Source organism: Harpegnathos saltator, unplaced genomic scaffold (genome assembly GCF_003227715.2).
Source record: "Harpegnathos saltator strain DR-91 unplaced genomic scaffold, Hsal_v8.6 scaffold202, whole genome shotgun sequence".
Classification (NCBI taxonomy): domain Eukaryota; kingdom Metazoa; phylum Arthropoda; class Insecta; order Hymenoptera; family Formicidae; genus Harpegnathos; species Harpegnathos saltator.
The window spans coordinates 2135749-2159074 of NW_020229987.1; the positions used below are offsets into that span (position 1 = coordinate 2135749).

Below are 23326 nucleotides of genomic sequence, written 5' to 3' on the forward strand. Positions count from 1 at the left end.
ATCTGATAAATAAAGAATAACTGTAACATTACACCAATATTTTATTCTACCATTTAATGATGTAAGAATGTTACAACATATGTGGCACATGATTGTTATATTGTGGAATAGGAAACGATAAATTGATGTTACGTTATTATTACTCTATACTTAACGTGTTTCGTTGTGATATAAACTTTAAATTAACTTTATATGCTTATGTAATTTTTAAAGCTGTAAACTTATGCGCACTCATATCGACATCATATAATTATATTAATTTACAGAGAAAAAGATGTTGTGTATGATGAATTGTCCGATTTCCCTGGCCACAAAATTTATATAAGCGAAGTAATTTCACACCAAATAGCACGTGAGCAATTTAAAGGAATAATTACCGGATCTCAGTGGAACCATCTGTGGTTCAGCGAATCACTTTCGAAGCTTTACAGTCATTACATCATATACAAGGTTAAATATATATATATCTGTCAGCATTACCAGAGTGTGAGATACTTTTAAATTTAAAAGCACATGATTGGGGTCTTAAAAGTTCTTAAGTTCTTCTAAATGCTTTTCAATTCTGTATAAACTGCATTAAATATGGAACATAACTTATACGTAACATAGAAATAATTTATAACATGACAGATAGTTTGATTTTGTGTACACGAGTGGAAAGTGTATAATTTTTATTTCAGTTATATAACTATTCCTCTGAAACTCCATAACTGTTATCTGTAACTTTTCAGTGACTCTAATATAAGGATCCTACAATATTTTAGTAACATATTATATTTATGTTATATAAATAATGTAATCTTATACGAGTGGGGAATTGTATTTAATATGTACTGTAACTTTCTTATATTTATTTACATGTAACTTATATGTTTTTAATTTGATTACAATTGCTTTGTTCGACAATATTGATTCGAGGTTGATTTGACGTTGAAATGCTCGATAAACTGTTGAACGTTCAACATTAATTCATTAATCTTCATCGACGTCGAATACACGCTGGAACATAATGTGTTACGTTAATTCGTGCACTTGTCTATACTTCATATTTGTTCTATCACAATAATGTTTTCTAGATCTACAGCGACATACAATTAATAGAATTTTATGCAATCCAAAACCTTCAGCAAACTCTACGCTATGAAATTATCTGTCAAATGAAAGTTTTTTCCGAGTATAATATACACTTTACGGATGAAATTGATGTTGACCTCTGTTCTCGTTGGTATTATAATAAAGGTGAGTATTGATTGGAGATTTAGAAAAAACTATTTATATGTTTCTAAATAGAAATATTATATAAATTATGCGACTTGGTCCTTATGTTTTATTTAAACTAAATAAATTTGTATGCTGCAACGTAGTGTTTCGTTGTAGGTGTTGCTCTTTTACGCATGATAGAGTCTATAGTCACGCCGGATAACTTTCAAAAAGCTATTAAATCATATACGGACGCACGGTAAGTAACAAATTGTAATATCATATTCATTATATTCTTCGTTGTTAAGCACTGCTCTAATAGTAACTACATGTAAGATAGAAAGGACACTTCTCCAGATTTATATCTAATTTAACATCTTTATTAATGAAACGGGGTTAAAATAGTTATATTTTTATGTATAATTAATGCATTTATCTTAAAAGGCTCAATTGAACATCTGCTTAAATAAAAATGTATTTAGTATTTATATTGTAAAATTCACGTTATTAATGACACGAACATGCATATGTGCGTGCGCGTGTGCGTATACGCACACGAAAACGTTGAGTTTTTCTCTTTGCAGGCAGTTTGATTTAAGCACTCTTTACGATTTCTGGTTCATGTTACAAAATCAGCTTGCTGCTAAAAAAAGTCAACAGTATAATATACAGAAAATTATGGATACATGGTTAACTCAAAGATATTATCCTGTAATTCACGTCTTTCACAATGTTAAAAATAATTTAATGAGTTTACATATCACTGGAGGTATCGGTGGGAGAAAATCCATTTGGAAAATACCATTAACTGGTACTGTACTTGACTATGATGGAAAATATAACCAGACTATTGAAATATTTATTGAGTTTCCAACTGAAATTATTGACCTAGATCCAAAAATTAATTTCGTCATATTCAATGTAAAACAAAGTGGTGAGTGTATCAGATAAGTCTGTGACGCTGTCACTTTTCAGAGTGTAATACATCTTTGAATTAATACATTTTTTATTTTATCTGTAACTCTTTCGGCCAACACAATCATAGGTTATTGACAGAAATGTTATAATGTTTATTATTTAATTTACGACAGGATACTATCGCATTAATTACGACAAAGAAATTTGGATTCGAATCGCAGAATTTTTGAATAATGGTACATATTATCAAATAAATGCCTTTAATCGTGCGCAATTGATTGATGACGCGTATTATTCTATGATACAAGGCTATATACCATCGTCTACATTTTGGGAAATCACACGTTATTTACGTTACGAACAAAATTATATAGCTTGGTATCCAATGTTCAACATTCTATCGTACATGTGGCCCATTTGGAATGATCCGAAAGCGGGATCTATAAAAGTAGATATCATTGAATTTTGTCAATTAAGTTAATTAAAGCGCGCGTAGTCTATGTAACGGGTAATATACAGGGTGTTCCATTTTAATGTTCTACCCCAAATAACTTTTCAGTATTGAAGTTTCAAGGAAAATGATCTGAATAAAAGTTGTAGGGATTTAAGTAAGCTACCTTATGATGACCTCGACTTTGACCTTGACCTCTATTCTCATGGTCATTTGAAGGTCAACTTGCGTTTTTTAAATGGGAACCCTTATTTGTTATTACACTGTTTTTTTTACTACTTATTTAATTTGAACAACTTTTGTCTAAAACAATGTTTTATTTGTCTAATATTTTTTGAGATATTTGAGGAAAACTTGTTAACTTTTTCGATAATTAACTTACGATATCTCGCTAACTATTTGTCGGAAGAAAAAGTGGTACTAGACTTTCTTGCTTTATTTAGTTTCAAGAATATATTGTTACAATAACGCCTTGACTTTTGTTAACTTACTGATTTTTGGAAACTTCAAAATCATCAAATTAACAAAAATCAGGGCGATATTGTAACAATATATTCTTGAGACTAAATAAAGCAAGAAAGTCTAGTACTACTTTTTATTCCGACAAATAATTAGCGAGATATCGTAAGTTAAATATTGAAAAAGTTATCAAGTTTTCTTCAAATATCTCAAAAAATATTAGACAAATAAAAAATGTTTTAGACAAAAGTTATTCAAATTAACTAGTATAAACAGTGTAATAAAAAATAAGGGTTTCCATTTAAAAAACGCAGTTGACCTCCAAATGACTTTGAAAATAGAGCTCAAGATCAAAGTCAAAGTCACCATACGGTAGCTCAAATTCCTACAACTTTTATTCAGATTATTTTCCTTGAAACTTTAATACTGAAAAGTTAATTGGGATCGGACATTAAAATGGGACACCCTGTATAACCGGGCATAAAGAAGCATTACAGCATTGAAGATAGATTATCTTGGAAAGATATTAGAAAGTAAAATTTCTCTGATACTGAATATACCAAGTTTTCCAAAATTAACGGACCCCCCCCCATCTATCTCAGAATCTATGCATTACAGGGAAAAATGATACGAACAAAAGTTTTAAGGTTCATAAAGCTCTGTTTTTTGTGACCTCAAATTTGACTTTGACCTGGACCTTGAAGGTCATTTGAAGGTCTACTTGCATTTTTTAAATGGAAACCCCTATTTTTTATTACACTGTTTTTTTTCTACAAATTAATTTGAACAACTTTTGTCTAAAACACTTTTTTATTTGTCTAATATTTTTTGAGATATTTGAAGAAAACTTGATAACTTTTTCAATATTTGACTTACGATAACTCGCTAACTATTTGTCGGAAGAAAAAGTGGTACTAGACTTTCTTGCTTTATTCAGTCTCAAGAATATATTGTTACAATAGCGCCTTGACTTTTGTTAACTTACTGACTTTTGGAAATTTCAATATCATAAAATTCTTCAAATGACTTTCAAGGTTGAGATCAAGGTTAAATTTGAGGTCGTAAAAAAACAGAACTTTATGAACCCTAAAACTTTTGTCGGGGTCATTTTTCCCTATAATGCATAAATTCTGAGATAGAGGGGGGTCCGTTACTTTTGGAAAACATATATATACAGGGTATCCCATTTTAAAGGATCCATTTAAATATCTCAGAAATACTGCGTTAAATCGAAAAATGCTTAAGACAAAAGTTTGGCTTGAAGGGGGACATAAGACAGCGATAGTATTTTGTTTATAAATGGCTCCACTTTCGAGATATTCACTGATCATCAATTTTCTTAAATGGAAATACCAACTTTTTATTATACCATCTTTTTCTACCAATTAATTTAAACAACTTTTCTACCAATTAATTTAAACATTTTTTTATTTGCTTAATATATTTTGAGGTATTTAAGGAAAACTTGGTAACTTTTCCAACATTTACCTTACGATATCTTGCTAACTATTCGTCGAAAGAAAAAATAGTATTAAATTTTTTTACTTTATTTATTATCAAGAATATACCACTATAATAGTGTCCAAACTTTTATTAATTTAATAATTTTGAAAATTCCAAAGGTCGATAAGTTAACAAAAGTTAGGGCACTATTATAGTAATATATTCTTGATAGTAAAAAAATAATAAAGTTTAATACTATTTTTTTTTCGACGAATAGTTAGTGAAATATTGTAAGGTAAATGTTGGAAAAGTTACCAAGTTTTCCTTAAATATCTCAAGAAATATATTAAGCAAATAAAAAAATGTGTCAGACAAAAGTTGTTCAAATTAATTGGTAGTAAAAGATAATATAATAAAAAATTAGGATTTCCATTTAAGAAAGTTGATGATCAGTGAATATCTCGAAAGTGGAGCCATCTATAAACAAAATACTATCACTTTCTTATGTCCCCCTTCAAGCCAAATAACTTTTGTCTTAAGCATTTTTCGATTTAACGCAGTGTTTCTGAGATATTTGAGTGAATCCTTTAAAATGGGACACCCTGTGTATATATATATATATATATTAAGTGTGTGAATTAATTCGGTCCGTTTTTTCTCCCAAAAAAAGACTAGTATGAAAAAACATGAAAAAATACACTAATCAAAGTATTTGCCATCGCTTGCTATTATTTTCTCCTATCTGTCTGGCAGTTGTTGCATTCCGTGACGGAAAAACGACTCGTTCTTCGAAGCGATCCATTCATTGAGCCATTTCTCTATTTCTTCATAATTATTGAAATGCTGGTTCGAAAGCCCGTGTGCCATCGATCTGAACAAGTGATAATCGGATGGAGTAATGTCTGTTGAATACGGCGGGTGAGGTAAAACGTCCCAGCCAAATGCTTTCAAGGTGGCCTTCACAATCTTTCCAACATGTGGCCGAGCGTTATCGTGCTGGAAGATCACTTTGTCGTGTATCTTTGCATATTCCGGCCGCTTATTCTTCAATGCGTTGTTTAAACGGATCAATTGTTGTTGGTAAAGTTCGACAGTGATGGTTTGGCTCTGTTTTAATAGTTCATGATACACTACACCCTTCTGGTCCCATCATATACAGAGCATACATACTTTCTTCCCGTGAATATTTCTCTTTGGTATCAATATGGATGGTTTTCTTGGGTCACTAATAGATTTCCTTTGTTTGGGATTATCGAAATATATTCACTTTTCGTCTCCAGTCACAATACGATGCAAACAACCTTTTCTTTTTTTGCCTGGCAATCAAAATTTCAGACATGGCTTTTCGCCTCTTGATGTCTCTTTCTTTCAGTTCGTATGGCACCCATCTTCCTTCTTTGTAAATCTTTCCCATGGCTGCCGAACGCACAGAAATTGTTGATCGATCAATATTCAACAATTGCGTGAGCTCATGTTGCGATTGACACAGATCTTCATCGATTAGCGCCTGCAATTCCTCGTCCTCGAACTTCTTCGGTTAACCTTGACGAGGTTTGTCATCGACACTGAAATCATCACTTTTGAAACGTCTAAACCATTCTCTACATGATTTATCGGTGGGAGCACTTTCACCATAAGCTTCTACGAGCATTCGATGAGATTCAGCGGCTGTTTTCTTTAAATAAAAACAGAAAATGAGAACTTCCCGGAAATGATGCTTTTTTTGTTCGAATTTCGATATTTTCGAATCAGATAAACACGATGTTATTGTTACAAACCCAAACGTTTATCAACTGAATATTATTGCCAGATATCAAAACTAAAAAATAAAGCCTTTTGCAGATATTAGAGGTTAGAAAATTACATTGTACAGCAATTGACCGCCAGATGGACCGAATTAATTCACACACCTAATATATGATCACACAAATATAATAGATTTATTTATAATTATATGTGCTTATAAAGATCAGTCCCCTATAAACAACACGAGGTACTAAATTAAAATTAAATTTTAATGTCATGTCAAATGTAATTTTAATGTGGTATCAATATTCCTTGACGTGACCTAGGTATCGATATGTGAAATATTGGGTAACTTACTTGAAGAATTGGGATACACAGAACAAATGTACGAGAATAAAATGCACAAAACGTTAAGATTATTAGCAACAAGATGGGCTTGTAAGTTCTGGTACACAAAGTGCCTCGCAGCTGCTCAGACAAAATTGATTGAGCATCTGTTAAATCCTGACTATCACAAGTAAATCTTTATAACTAATATTAATCTTTATGAACATGTTTCTTTGTTATTTATTGCGCCATGTATTTGATCGCTTATAAGATTGAAACTTATAAATAACTTCACTAATGGTTGATATTTTTCGGACGCCGTAGAATTCAGCCATGGTGGAAAGATTGGACATATTGTTTCGGCATGGTGTCGGTGAACCAAACTATATCGGAGACTATGTTTAAAAAATATAAAAATAGTACAGATTTGAAATATATATTTTGCTCAGAAGTAATACAGACTATCAAGAAGTATATACAATTATTATTGCCACTTGTACCTAAAAGTGGGCTATCGCATGACCAGCTAATTGAAATTTATCGCAATATTATAAAGAAACACGTAAGGAAAGATGAAATTTTGGACCACATTTTAGAGAATTATTTGACAATAATATACTGGTAAATGTTTCTTTTATAAGTACTTGCATTAACTGATCACGAGAAAGTATAGTGCTTCTATTAAGAATTTATTTGATGTTCTTTAATTTGTAGGTTGCACGACACTTTTTTGAGCAAGCAACTGGTGGGTGATATAATAATGAATATATATTTTGATCAACATTTTGATACGGTATGTATTTTTAACTTATTTTGCACAGCGTTTAATATGTTTTATTCAATTCACATTTCGTTTTCACACATGCAATATATGATTTATTATTCGTCAAAATTAGAAATTAAGAATAAAAATGAATTTGAGATTTTTTATAAAAATGACATGTTTCAGATTATAAACTTTGTACAACAATGGCTCAATGTATTAAACTTAAATATACATGACATATTTACAATGATACAAGGCCGAAGACAAAGAATTCGCAAATTGGAATTTCTTTTTAGCTATATTAAAGAAGATTTATAGTTTCTTAATGAGAGAATTCGTAACATATGATAGAATTCAAATAATCAGTGTCCAAATTGGAGGTTGTTGCAACTTGCGCAGTAACGTCTGTGTTCAAAATTGTTGTTCAATATGTTACTTTTACCACCATATTTTCATTACATCTTGTTATTACATTATTGTTACATTTTTCTATTTGTTTATTTATACATATTTGTACACATATTTGGACATGGTATATTATATGATAATAACATGTATTACTATATAATTATATTATTGTTATAATTATATATTAATAATGTAACCGATAATAATAATACAGTATTAATTATAATATATATAATATGTATTATATATATTATAAATATATATTTATATTAATAATATTAATTATATTATTATTATTAATATTATATCATTAATATGTACAGTTTTGTTATTACTTTTCATTTGTATATGTATATAATATAATACACTCGTCTGCAGAAGGGCCTGCACACATTTTTTTCAAGCAAATTAAAATAATCTGGATTGTCATATAAATGAATGACTGTATTAACAAGTTCTCATGGTATCTGGTCAAGATAAAGTCACAGTATACGATAATATTGGGTGAGTGCAAAAGTTCGTGCGGAGTTTGTGAGTAAAAGTCACACAGTGATTAGGCAAACAAAAATCTTTATTCAATCAATGATATATTCTCCATCGTTTTCTATAATCTTTTCCCAACGTTCTGGCAGCATACGGATGCCTCGATCATAAAAACTGCGCGGTTTAGATTCGAAGAACGAAGAGACGCCGTTTTTTAAGGCCTCCAAAGAGTCAAAGTTTTTTCCATTTAAATAATTTTGCAATGACCGGAACAAGTGATAGTCAGATGGTGCGATATCAGGAGAATACGGTGGATGCGTTAAGACATCCCATTTCAGGCTCTTCAGTTTGCGCAGCGTCTTTTTCGAAACGTGTGGTCTGGCGTTGTCGTGATGAAAGACGACTCCCTTGCGATTTGACAAAATCGGACGTTTCTCTTTTATTTCTCGATTCAGATTGGTTAATTGGCGACAGTACTTGTCCGAATCAATCGTTTCGCCAGCGGGGAGAAGCTCGAAATAGATTATGCCCTTGCAATCCCACCAAACAGAGAGCATCACCTTCATCGGGTGCAAACTGGCCTTTGGCATTGCGTCACCATGCTCACCTGATTGTTTCCATGTCCGTTTGCGCTGAACATTGTTGTAGAGGACCCATTTCTCATCGCCCGTCACTAGTCGATCCAAAAACGACTCGTTATTGAGCCGCCCGAATAAAGAAACGGCTGCAAAAATTCGCTTGATTTTGTTCTTCTCGATCAGCAAATGGGGCACCCATATATCGAGCTTCAAATCGAATCCCATCTTTTTTAAACGCCGAAAAGCGGTTGATCGGTCAACGTTTAGTGCTGTAGCAACTTCTTCTGTTGAAATTCGCGGATTATTGAGCACTAAAGTACGCAAAACATCGTCATCAATGTCAGAAGGTCGACCAGAGCGTGGCTCGTCTTCAAGGTTAAATTCTCCGCGCCGAAATTTAGCAAACCATTTTTCCACAGTTCGTTTAGCTGGTGCTTCATCCTGATAAACATCCTGAATATTTTTTACTGCTGCGGCAACGTTTATTCCCTTCCGAAACTCGTAAAGCATAACATGCCGTAAATGCACTTTATCGATACTCATTTTTAAAGTGATATTTCTCGAAGCAGTTTGTATGAAAACAAGTGATTTTTTTTTTAATAACAGCTGAAGACGTCACCTTTCCAACGTTATATAATATGTAGATGGAAGTATTAATGATAACACTTTACGACGCTTATAACTCCATCTATTGAAACTCCGCACGAACTTTTGCACTCACCCAATATGATGTGATATTTGGGAGATGAAAACATAATAATTGTTATTTTTTTGAGTCTTCCGTTGCAGCTACAATGTCGGATGGCTCATCTATTTTCACTTCGGCTTATATCAAAACTGATTATTGCATAAGCGCGTCAGCAATACCTGTCATTTAAAACGATTCGGAGCGCAGTAATTTTATTAGGAAAAATACATGCAGATCGTTGTGGACATGAATTTATAAGCATTATAGAACAATATTTATTATTTCATAACTATATACAGGGTGTCTCAGAACTTTGGGACACGGGCTCCGTAGAGACATAGAGCTAAGTGAGAGGAACAAAAAAGTCCTCTACCATAATGTGAAAATCGTAATAGATTTTTTTGGAATAATCACGTAAAGTTTGGCGTTTTTCGCGCCTATCGTGGCCTATAGACGCTCCGCGGCAAGCTGTGTGCGTAGGGGCTGAGCGATAACACGTCTCGCGCTGACTGTCGCGATGGTGTCTTGGCGCTTTGACGCCGCGCGATAGTCAGCGAACGCAGCGCGAGCCGTGTTATCGCTCAGCTTCTACAGACACAGCTTGCCGCGGAGCGTCTACAGGCCGCGCTGGGCGTGAAAAACGCCTAACTTTGCGTTGTTATAATTAAAAAACTATTACGATTTTCACATTATGGTAGAGGACTTCTTTGTTCCTTTCACTTAGCTCTATGTCCCTACGGAGCCTGTGTGCTAAAGTTCTGAGACAACCTGTATACCCAGATAGCACCGGACATCCAATGGACGTACGTATGTTTCACGTCCAATTTATGTCCGTATGTCCGTATGTCCGTGGACATAAATTGGACGTAACAAGGATGTCCTTATTAGACATCGGACCTGTAGGACGTCCGATGTACGTCCATCGGACGTCCTATGTCCGAAGTTGTGACAAATGTACATCCTATGGACGTCTTTTGTAAAAAAAATGGACATATAACGGACGTCCAATGGATATCCGTGTGCTGTCTAGGTATATAATATAATTATAAAATAATATATGTGCTATATATCTTTTTATTGTAATGTATTATATTTTAGTTTCATGTTATGTATTGTACTTTTAGTTATTAATATCGTTCATCAAATTAAATTGCACCAAAAATCGTTAGAAATATTATTTTATCAGTAAAATATTATTAAAATTTAAACATTTATAACAATTATTATACTATGTCATTGTACGCAGACAAACTTACAAAAAAATATGTATGTATTATTCTATAATTCATTGCGATTTTGTTTGTATATTATACAGTTAGTATATTATACAAGTACTGACAGTTGTACAGTTGTACTATAAACTATACAATGTTATCCTTTCTTTCAAAATCTTTTTTCGTTATAATGTATGTAATGTAATAGATATTTATAATAATTCTTTTAAGACTAGCTCTGTCCGTTATTTCAGATGTGACTGTCAAATTAATAATACACTCGCCATTTACAATATTACTTGCTATTTACAATATTACAGCCGGATGATAGTAATATTTGAAATAAATTAAATAAAAGTCATGCAGACAAATAGCAGAAGATAAACTCTAGAGACAGTATGGATAATTAATACATATCTTAGGAATTTCTAAAAATTGTTTAGAAGTTGCTTAGAGATATAAGATGTTACAGGTATTTGTAAGATGACTTTTAGACAATTATAATATATAAAGACTATAATGATTGCAATATTGGATATATCGACTTTAAATATCATCACAACCCTTATGCTTAATTCTGTCAATTGTGACAATTTAGTATACATTCTCTGATCCTTTTTGTGTCTTATTTGGTAAGCTTATCTAGTACAAAATAATATATAAAATAATATATATAATAATATAACAGCTACCACATAATTTCTTAGATAAATCAACATGATTTTGATATATTAGTACAAATTACTTTAACAATATATTTATCTTGATGATCGTATGTCTAGCGACGTAATCGTGCTTCAATTTTTGTTTGTTGCAATTTGTCGAAAGTATGATATATCAATTGCGAATATATGGATGTTGCACTCTGAGTTTAAAGCGAAAGACGTAATATATGCATTTATTGTAGTTTTAAAATAGTTAAAATAACTTAAAATACTATAAAATGATTTAAAATAGTTAAAACAATATTTTAAACAAAATATTTTAAAACAATATTATTTAAAACAGTATGTGATAATATTTGGAATATTTAGGTTAATTATTTGATTATATATTATTTATATTACATGTTACAAGTTAAATTTACGGATATAATCTGGCAATATATTTACATCAACACTGAATACTGACATCGTTGTATTTGTAATTTGTTGCGTTCTCGACTGAAAAGGTTCGGTGTATTGTAAATATTAAGAAATTTTGCTTTTTATCTTAGAAGCTAAAGATAAACGCGTTAAAGTTAGCTAAGCATTAGAGAAAAATATAAATTTACAATATATAAATTTAACGAGTATAAATTTAATGTGACAGCTGATTTGATATATCGTCCTTTTTGAATAATCGACCCAGACAGCACCGGACATCCAATGGATGTACGTTTCATGTCCAATTTATGTCCGTATGTCCGATTTACGTCCGTGGACATAAATTGGACGTAATAAGGATGTCTTTATTGGACATCGGACCTGTAGGACGTCTGATGTACGTCCATCGGACGTCCTATATCCGAAGTTGTGATAAACGTACGTCCTATGGACGGCTTTTGTAAAAAAATGGATATATAACGAATGTCTAATGGACATCCGTGTGCTGTCTGGGAATAGAAGTTAAACCAATGAAGATTGTGCAAAGTTAGGAAATTCTAATTCTCGATCTATAAGTAAATGTAGTAAGCTTGTTGATATTTATTCTGAGTTCGAAAGCATTTTTACTGTTTCCTGATGCATATGGAGAGATAATTTTATTATGTTTAGTAGACCTTCATTAATTTGAAATACAGATAGAAACTGTAATATCTTTCTTTGCTCAGAAGTTATTAAATAAAAATTGTTTTCTTTTCTTTCGAAAAACTTTACGCTTTAACTCATTGAAACGAAAGCTCATAGGACATAAATTTGTATAAGAAAAGTCTCGTTATTTTTAAATAATGATTAAGTTGTTTCATTTGACACTAACCATTTTGTTACACTTTGTATAATTTATGTATAATTATATATAATTAAACATAAATATATATATATATATATTATTTTTTGCCGGGAAGAGAATTAGATGAAAGTTATCTTGACAGATTAAAAAGGTAATCTATAAAGATCCCTTGACAATAGAAAATGCTTAAAATATTTATTACATATTATTAAAATATTTATTAAATACATTCAAAACGTATCTGGAACAAGTACATCCATTTCAACATATCTAAAAAGACGTCTTAGACGTTTATACTGCTTAGGCTATAACGATAATGGATGCATAGTCATCCAAAATAGTTTTATTATTAAATAATGTTTCGTTAATTGTGATATCTCTTGGTATATCAATTATACTCTGATAATTTTCGCGTTTTATATGGAAGACTCTGATATGAAATATTATTTACTAGCGGTCGTGTAATTTAACAGATGTATTTTATCCATTACTCTAGATGGATTTAAAAGTTAATTTATGTCGCTTTGGCACAATAATCACTAACGGCTTCTGAACATTTGTTATGTGTCATAACAGTGCACGAATATTAGATACGTCCTATTTATATATACAAATATATATACAAATATCTAGTTCGTTCTCCTTATAAAGACAACATATTTCTTTAATCGTCAGTTTGTTGCATTTCGCTGAAAAGGAAAGGTATATCAATTGTGAATAAGTAGTTATATTCTTTTGTTGTTAGAATTTTTAAGTTAAATATATAAGCATCGGTAATCAAAACAATTTCTCGTTTGCTGAATATATAATTTTAAATTCAATATATTATATATATATTTTTTTATTACGTTTCACTTATTTATTAATATAATAACTGATATATATATATAACAAATCATTAAAAAATTTGTTCTGCTTTGTAAATTTTTAAATTAATTCTCATTATCAATTTTTACGTTATGTTACTATAGTTTATAAATTTGTTATTTCGTGAACATTTCGGAATAGTATTATGAAATATGATATTTTCCATATGAATTGCTCAGAACATCAACAACAACTTATATTTCCTTGCAAATTTCTTTATTTTTAATTAATTTTGTGCCAGAGCGTTTTTCGAAATGTAACTGTAATTATTGCTTGGTATCGTATTCACTTTCTCTTTGTTTAGCGAGTGGATTACGACTTTGGAAGTATTATTTTTCCTGTGTAGAAGACAACAAACATTAGGAATAAGAATAACATATATGGAACATTTACATATTTATATATTTAGGTAAAAAATTTTGAACTTATATTCTTCGTATTATTCTTCTTACTTTATCATCAACATTAACTAACAATGTAAGGATGATCTAATATTAAACATTATCATTAACTAATATTTTAATATTAGTTAACAAATAAATTGTTTGTATAGATAGACATATGTCTCTGCGAAACATTAACATGGAATCTCTGATATTATTATTAAGCTACATTTCGATGTGCGCTGCTCATTGGACGTCTCCAAATTTCGTTACGAATAAAGATCAATATTTAAACATGGACGAGCAAGATTGTTTGGATGCTTCACCACATGATCATCTATTGATTAATAAAACACGGCCAATTAGATATACTATAAATTTCGATATACATCCGAGTTATAATAGAACTACCAGTACAACTAGTATTATGCTCATTGTTGACGAACCAACTAGAGACATAAGATTGTACGCTTATGAATTGCGTATCCTCGAAAATATGATAAGTCTAAAGAATATAAATACTTCCTCATTAGAATTTTACACGGTCCACGGTTACTATTATTGCAGACAATCGCAGATCTTGGACTTGCAGTTTGATAAAATTATAATTGCAGGAGTTTATAACTTAACAATTTACTCCGAAGTTGCTTCTCCCATGAAAAGTATATTTGAGTACGAGTATAGCAATGAAAATACAAATTGTGAGAAAGCAAGGTAAAAAATAGCGTAAATCATTAAATGTACTAGTAACTGTTACATGTAAATATTCTTTTCTATTTGGCTCATCTGGTTAAAATGTCATGTTTGTTATGTTGATTAATATAATTATGATAAGGGAAAGAGGTGTGATAAAACTGATTTGCTAAACATTTTTTTTAAACAATAAAATAGTTATGAACAATTCTTTCCGTGTGTAAATTAATAAAATAAATATTTCCGTGTGTAAATTAATAAAATTTCCGTGTGTAAATTAATAAAATTTCCGTGTGTAAATTAATAAAATAAATATTTCCGTGTGTAAATTAATAAAAAATGTTAAAATACGGCAAAAACAAACATTTATATAACTTTTATTTGTATCGTATAAATATATAAATTATATTTTATCTCATTTGATTTTATCTGACCATATGTAAACAATACATTCATATCGAATAATACAGAATTTATACGAATATCATATAGAATATTCATAGATTACGTATAGACAATTATAACATTATTTTTGGCGGCGTTTACATTATAAAATAGTTGAAAATTTTATGTTTACAATAATATATCCTTACAATAGGTTGTTTATTATGAACTTTGAGACAAGGGGGGCTCGAAGAATGATTCCCTGTTGGGACCAGCCCGGAATAAAAGCAATTTTCAACATATCTGTCAAGCATCCTAAGGAATACAGATCTTTTTCAAATATGCCCAAAATACTCAAAGATTGTAGGCAAGATTTTTGCTGGACTTATTTTAATGAAACACCTTTGATATCCCCTACTACAATCGTGATTGCTCTGGTTGAAAACAATGTCAAAAGTAATGAAACATCTGAAGATGAAATTGACTTAATTTGGTATCGCTCCGAACTAGAGACAGTCACATTACTACATACATTAAGAACAATTGAACAGGTCAAGGTATTCTTGATATTCATGACGGGTTTACTCAATATGCCAAAGAGGAATCACATATTGTTCCCAAGTAATATAATAAACCCAATAGGATATTTTGGCCTTATAATATACCGGTACATAATTCAAGTGTTGTAATATATATTGTTGAACACTAAAAGAAGTCCGAATATTATGAATTCGGCGATATTATACTCATGTTGGCGATATTATGCTGAATAAAAAAAAATCTGTTCTGCTCAATCTAAAACAGCAATATGTGGAAATTCCTTCTCAATACGTTACAATCTAATAAGTAAAGAATAATTGTAACATTACATCAATATTTTATTTTACTGTTTAATGATGAAAGTGCGCTACAACATATGTTGCATATGATTGTAATATAATTGAATATAAAACGATAAAACTGATGTAATGTTATTATTATTTTGTGTTCTTAAAGTGTTCCGTTGTGTTAAAGACTTTGAATTAACTTTATACGCTTATGTAATTTATAAAGTAGTAAAGTTATACGCACTTACATCAACATTACATGATCATATTAATTTATAATTTACAGTGAAAAAGATCTTCTATATAATGGATATTTCGATTTCGCTGGCTGCAAACTTTATATAACCGAGATAATTTCATACCAAATGGCACGTGAGCAGTTTAGAGGAGTGATTACCGGGTTTTGGTGGACCGATCTGTGGTTAGGCGAATCACTTTCGAAGCTTTACAGTCATTACATCGTGGACAAGGTTAAATATACTGGGTGTCTGAGACCACCCGTATACTCTTTTTCTTTCTAAAACTAAATATTATGTAGAAAAATGTTTCAGATAAAAATTGTGTGGTTTCAAGGGGGACATAAAACAACTACATCGGTTTGTTTACAATCGCCAAGATGGTGCCACTTTCGAGATATTCACTGATCATTTACTGATCATTCACTGATTATTTTTCTTGAATGGAAACCTGAATTTTTTATTATATTATCTTTTTCTACCAATTAATTTGAACAACTTTCGTCTGAAACATTTTTTTATTTGCCTAATATTTTTTGTGATATTTGAAGGAAACTTGGTAAATTGGTAACGATCAGTAAATATCTCGAAAGTGGCGCCATCTGTAAACAAACCGATATAGTTCTTTTATGTTTCCCTTGAAACCATACCATTTTTATCTAAAATGTTTTTCTACAAAATATTTAATTTTGGAAAGAAAAGGGGTGTACGGGTGGTCTCAGATACCCAGTACAGGGTGTCCGATTTAATCTGTCCAGGCCGATATTTCGTGAACTAGCAAAGCTAGAAGAAAAATCGAAAAAGGTTCTTCAATGGCCTTACTTAGAGATGATTTTCCGCGTGGTGGAACAGTACCTTTCTGTACCGGACTTCGAGGGGGGAGGGACATTCAAATTTTTTAAACAAAAATCCTCTTCTAACTTCGTAAGTTATTTTAAAAAATCATAGCGGCCGTCATTTTTACAATAAGCATATAAAAATATAGGTCGTTGGATTCATCTTTTCGAGCCTTATCAATAGCAAAATAACAGCTGTTATTTTCGTACAGGGTTTCCATTTTAAAAATTGGAGCGCCTCTTCCCCCCCTCGAAATCCGGTACGGAAAGGTACGGTTCCACCGCACGGAAGATCATCCCGAAGTAAGGCCATTGAAGAACCTTTTTTGATTTTTCTTCTAGCTTTGCTAGTTCATGAAATATTGGGCTGGACAGATTAAATCGAACACCCTGTATATATAGCGTGTCCCATTTTAATGTCCCAATACAAATAACTCTTCAGTATTGAAGTTTTAAGGAAAATGATCTGAATAAAAGTTATAGGGATTTAAGTGAGCTACCTTATGATGACCTTGACTTTGACCTTGATCTCTATTTTCAAGGTCATTTGAAGGTCAACTTGCGTTTTTTAAATGGGAATCTTTATTTTCTACTATACTGTTTCTTTCTACTAGTTAATTTGAACAACTTTTGTCTAAAACAGTTTTTTATTTGTCTAATATTTTTTTAGATATTTGAGGAAAACTTGATAAATTTTTCAATATTTAACTTACGATATCTCGCTAACTATTTGTCGGAAGAAAAAGTGGTACTAGACTTTCTTGCTTTATTTAGTCCCAAGAATATATTGTTACAATAGCGCCGCGACTTTTGTTAACTTACTGACTTTTGGAAATTTCAAAATCATCAAATTAACAATAGTCAGGGTACTATTGTAACAATATATTCTTGAGACCAAGTAGAGCAAAAGGTTTAGTTTTTCTTCTGACAAATAATTAGGGAGATATCGTGAGTTAAGTATTGAAAAGAAGTTATCAAGTTTTTCTTAAATATCTGAAAAAATATTAGGCAAATAAAAAAATGTTTCAGATGAAAGTTGTTTAAATTAATTGGTAATTAAATTTTTAAATTCCTTTTAATTAAGCTTTTAAATTCTTCTAACTGCTTTTCAATTCTGTATAAGCTTCATAAAGTATGGAACATAACTGTATGTAACGTAGAAATAATTTATATGACAGATATTTTGATTTTGTGTACACGAGGGATGTATATGTTACCGTCATACATCATGTATAACAATAGTTACTGGAAAGTATATAATTTGTATTTCAGTTATGAACATTTCTCTGGAACTTCATAACTGTTATCTATAATTTTTCAGTAACTAATATAAGGATTCTGCAACATTTTAATAACATATTACATTCATGTTACATAAATACTGCAATTTTACATGAGTGGAAAATTGCATCTAATATATACTGTAACTTTCTTATATTTACTTACATATAACTTTTGTAACTTGATTACAATTGACTTGTTATATTATATAACATGCTATATTTCGTTCTATTACAATGATATACCCGTTACATATTTATGTTTGCTGGAATATGATATTTACGTAATTTTAATTCCTGCACTTATTCATATTTTATATTTGTTCTACCATAATAATGATTTCTAGATTTTCAGCCACTTACAATTAATGGACCTTTATGCGATTCAAATTCTTCAACAAACTCGTTACCAAGAAATTAATTGTCAAATGAAAGCTCTTTCCGAATATAATATACAGGTTGTGGATGAAATTGATGTTGCTCTCTGTTCTCATTGGTATTATAATAAAGGTGAGTGTTTGGAGATTAAAAAAAATGCTCACATGTTTCTGAACGGAAACAGTGTATAGATTATGCTACTTGATTTTTATGTTCTATTTAAACTTTAAATAATAAATAAATTTATTATGCTGCAACGTACGGTTTTATTGTAGGTTTTGCTCTTTTACGTATGATAGAGCATTTGATATCACCAGATAAATTTCAATTAGCTGTCAGAAAATATTTGGACACATTGTAAGTAACACATTGTAATATCATTATTTTCTTCGTTATTAGATGTTGCTTCAAATGATAACTATATGTATGACAGAAATGATATTTTTCAATTTTATATTTACATTTACGTTCATTAATTAATGAAAGTTAAAATTGGTACATTTATTACGTATCTCGTATATATAATTAATGTATTTACGTTAAAACGTTCAACTGAATACGTGGTTAAGTAAAAATGTGTTTAGTATTTATATTGCAAAATTCACACGTTATTAATGACACAAAGCATATCTGCACGCACGTGTGCGTACACGCAGGCAAAAACGTTGAATTTTTCTCTTTACAGTAAGTTTCGTTCAATTACTCCTAACGATTTCTGGGACTCTTTACAAAGTGTGCTTGATAATGAACAAAGTGAAAAGTTTAAAATAAAGGAAATTATGCATACGTGGTTAATTCAAAAATACTATCCTATTTTGCAAGTTCATCACAATCGTACAAATAATGTAGTGAATTTTAATATCACTGGAAGTGACGATATGAGAAAATCTATTTGGAAAATACCAGTAACTTGCACTTTGTTTGTCCACAACCGTAACAGCTCCAGTATGATAACTAGCTCCATTTTGATAACTAACTCTTCAATTGAAGTTATTAAAGTTATTGAAATTATTGAAGACTCAAATGTTGATTTCGTTATATTTAATATAAAACAAAGTGGTGAGTGTACCAGATAAAGTCTGTGACGCTGTCACTTTTTAGAGCGTAATACATCTTTGAGTTAATACATTCTTTTACCTTACCTGTAACCTTTTACAATTTGTAAACTTTTACAATACAATCATAAGTTATTTAACAGAAATATTATAATGTTTATTATTTAATTTACAACAGGATACTATCGCGTTAATTATGACAAACAAGCTTGGCTCCGAATCGCAAATTTTTTAAAAAATGGTCCATTTCATCAAATAGATGTCCTTGCTCGTGCGCAATTGATTGATGACGCATATTATTTTATGACACAAGGCTATGTACCAACATCCATATTTTGGCAAATCGCAAGTCATCTATCTCAGGACAAAAATTATATAGCTTGGTATCCAATGTTTAACATTCTATCGTACATGTGGCCCATTTGGAATAATCCAAAATCAGCATCTACGAAGGTAGATATTATTGAATTTCGTCAAATAAGTTAATTAAAAGATGCGTAGTCTATATATAATGTGTAGGATATATACCGGACATGAAAACCATGACAGCACTAAAAATGGAGTATCTTGAAAAAATATTAGAAAATAAAATTTTTCTAATAGTAAATATACGCATTCGTATATAAATATTTATATAAGTAATATGATAGTGTATAAGCATAATTACATGTACATTTAAAAACGATTGCCGATAAATAACGCGAGATACTATCAAATAAATTAATTAGGAAACGCGTAGCTTATCGGGTATAAAAAAACCGGATATAAAAATACCGGGTATAAAAAAGCACTAAGGATAATTGAAGATGGATTATCTTAGAAAGATATTAAAAAGAAAAATTTGATAGTGAATATATGCATGTATGTATGTATACCATATAAATGTAATAGATATATTCGTAGTTACACATGCGTATAAAAATCAGTTTCTGATAAATAGTGCGAGGTACTAAATTAAAATTAAATTATAATATTGTCATATCAAATGTAATTTTAATATGGTATCAATATTCCTTGGTGTGACCTAGGCAGTGGTACATGAAATGCTGGACGGTTTACTTAAAATATTGGAATTCGAAGAAGAATTTTATGAGAATAAAATGGACAAAGCATTAAGATTATTAGCAACAAGATGGGCTTGTAAGTTCAGGCATATCAACTGCCAGATAAGTGCTAAGAAAAAATTGGATTGGCATCTCTTAGATCCTAATAATAACAAGTAAATCTTTACAAGCAATGTTAATTTTCATGAATATGTTTTTTCATCTATTGCGCTATGTGTTTAATCGCTTATATGATCGAAACTCAAACTTTGCTAATGATTGATATTTTCCGTATACCGTAGAATTTTACCATGGTGGAAAGATTGGACATATTGTTTCGGCATGTTGACGGCGAACGAAACTATTTCGGAGATTATGTTTGAAAAATTTAAAAATAGTACAGATATAGATATTTTGAAATACTTATTTTGTTCGGAAGAAATACAGATTATCGTGAAGTATATGAACATATTGTTCTCACTCGGACCTAAGAGTAAGCTATTGTTTAACCAGCTAATTGAAATTTATCGTATTATTATGAAGAAACACATAATAATACGTGAAGTTCTGAAACACTCTCTAGAGAATTATTTAATAGTAGGATACTGGTAATTGTTTCTTTTACAAATACTTACAGTAACTGATCGCGAGAAAGAATAGTGCCTCTATTAAGAATTAATTTGATCATTTTTAATTTGTAGGTTGCGCGGCACTTTTGTAAGCATGCAACTGATAGGTGATATAATAATGAATCAATATCTTGATACACGTTTTGATATGGTATATATTTTTAACTTATTTTGCATAGCATCTAATATTTATTTTACTCAATTTATATTTCGTTTTCAAACACGCAATATATATGATAATCTATTTTTCATTAACGTTAGAAATTAAAAATAAAAATAAAATTGAACTTTCTTATAAAAATATCAAAATGACCTGTTCCAGATCACGAACTTTGTACAAAAATATCTCTATGTATTAAATTTAAATATGAGAGATATATTTTTAATAATACAAAGACAGAAGCAAAGAATTAGCAAAATGGAACTTTATTTTTGTATTAAAAAGGACTGTATTAAAAAAGACGTATAGTTTCTCAACGAGGGAGTTCACAAGATGTAGTAGAATTCAAACAATCAGTATCAATTGAAGGTTATTACAAGTTGCATAGTGACGTCTGGGTTCAAAATTGTTGTTCGATGTGTTCCTTTTACTATTACATTTTGATTACATCTTGTTATTACATTATCGTTACATTTTTCTGTTTGTTTATTTACACGTATTGTACACATACATGATATAATACATGATAATAATGTGTTACTATATAATTATATTATAATTATATATTAATAATGTAACACCAATAACATTAATACAATAATACAATAATAATAATAATAATAATAACAATATATATATATAATATATATTACAATATATATTATAAATATATGTTATATTAATAATGTTAATTAATTAATAATATTAATTAATTATATTATTATTATTATATAATTAGTATGTACAATTTAATCATAACTTTTCATTTGCACATGTATATATATAGTACACTTGTCTGCAGAATGGTCAGCACACATTTTTTTTCAAGCAAATTAAAATAGTCCGGATTGTCATTTAAATGAATGACACTGTTAACAACTTCTCATGGTATCTTGATGCAAAAATAAAGTGATAATACAGGATAATATGATATGATATTTGGGAGATGAGAATGTAATAAAGATATTGATATTTTTTTAGTCTCCCGTTGCAGCTACAATGTCGGATGGCATATATATTTTCACTTCGGCTTATGTTAAAATTCGGATTATTGCCTAAGCGCAAAAGTAAAACTGTCATTTAGGACGATGCGGAGCGCAGTAAATTTGTTAGGAAAAATATATGCACATCGTTATGGGAATAAATTTACAGGACAATATTTATTATTTCATAATTATATATATATAATATAATTATAAAATAATATATGTGCTGTATATGTTTTTATTGTAAAGTACTATATTTTAGTTTCATGTTATATATTGTACTTTTAGTTATTAACATCGTTCATCAAATTAAATTGAGCCAAAAACCGTTAGAAATACTATACCAGTGAAATATTATTCTTTTCTAAACATTTGTAATAATTATTATACTATGTTATTGTACGCAGACACAGTTATAAAAAGAAATATATATGTGTTATACAATTTATTGCGTTTTTGTTTTTATATTATACAATTAAGTACTGATACTATTGAAATATAAACCAGAGCTCGGCAAAATGTGCACGCGACGACCGATTTTCGACTATCTCCGCCCACCGCTATCCCCTTTACCTCGCCGCTCCGCGCGCTGTCTATAAGCCGCTCGAACCTCAGGAGCGTGTTTCCAATAGTTTTCCACGTCACCCATGAAGTACTATTGTTGACGCGTTTTTTTTTAAGTGGTATCCCCAGTAGGCTTCTTCATTTTTCAAAAATGCAGTTTATAAAAAATGAGAAGTGTTCTTCTTTAAGCGACGATTCCTTACCATGTCTTATGCGGCTCGCTACATGCAATATCCAAATTGACGTTTCCACTCTTACCAATGAAAGACGCCGAAAATCGAATTGAATATTCTTCATTTAACATATTTTATTTCGCTTCTGTTCAATTAGTTACGGGTTGTTACAGTCATCAGTGGATTAGGCTCACTGGGGATACCACTTAAAAAAAAAACCGT

At 30.3% G+C, this 23326-nt stretch overlaps 2 protein-coding genes across 6 annotated transcripts in view; one reads left to right on the plus strand and one right to left on the minus strand.

The window, feature by feature from the left end:
* spri (Src homology 2 domain-containing protein sprint) overlaps positions 1 to 23326 on the minus strand; it is a 251680-nt gene that overhangs the window by 85375 nt on the left and 142979 nt on the right. The gene's annotated exons all lie outside the window — the stretch shown is intronic.
* On the plus strand, positions 12985 to 18697 carry LOC105189922 (aminopeptidase M1-C-like). 3 transcript variants are annotated; one of them, XM_025298048.1, is made up of 6 exons: positions 12985 to 13312; positions 13782 to 13886; positions 14086 to 14574; positions 15152 to 15604; positions 16051 to 16234; positions 18464 to 18697. In XM_025298048.1, the coding sequence occupies exons 2-6, from the start codon at positions 13858 to 13860 to the stop codon at positions 18683 to 18685; spliced, it is 1377 nt and encodes a 458-aa protein (XP_025153833.1). In that variant the 5' UTR covers positions 12985 to 13312; positions 13782 to 13857; the 3' UTR covers positions 18686 to 18697. The 3 variants fall into 3 exon arrangements, with proteins under 3 accessions (XP_025153833.1, XP_025153834.1, XP_025153832.1); XM_025298049.1 differs by lacking the exon at positions 12985 to 13312 and having other exon boundaries at positions 13720 to 13886; XM_025298047.1 differs by lacking the exon at positions 12985 to 13312 and having other exon boundaries at positions 13823 to 13886; positions 14031 to 14574.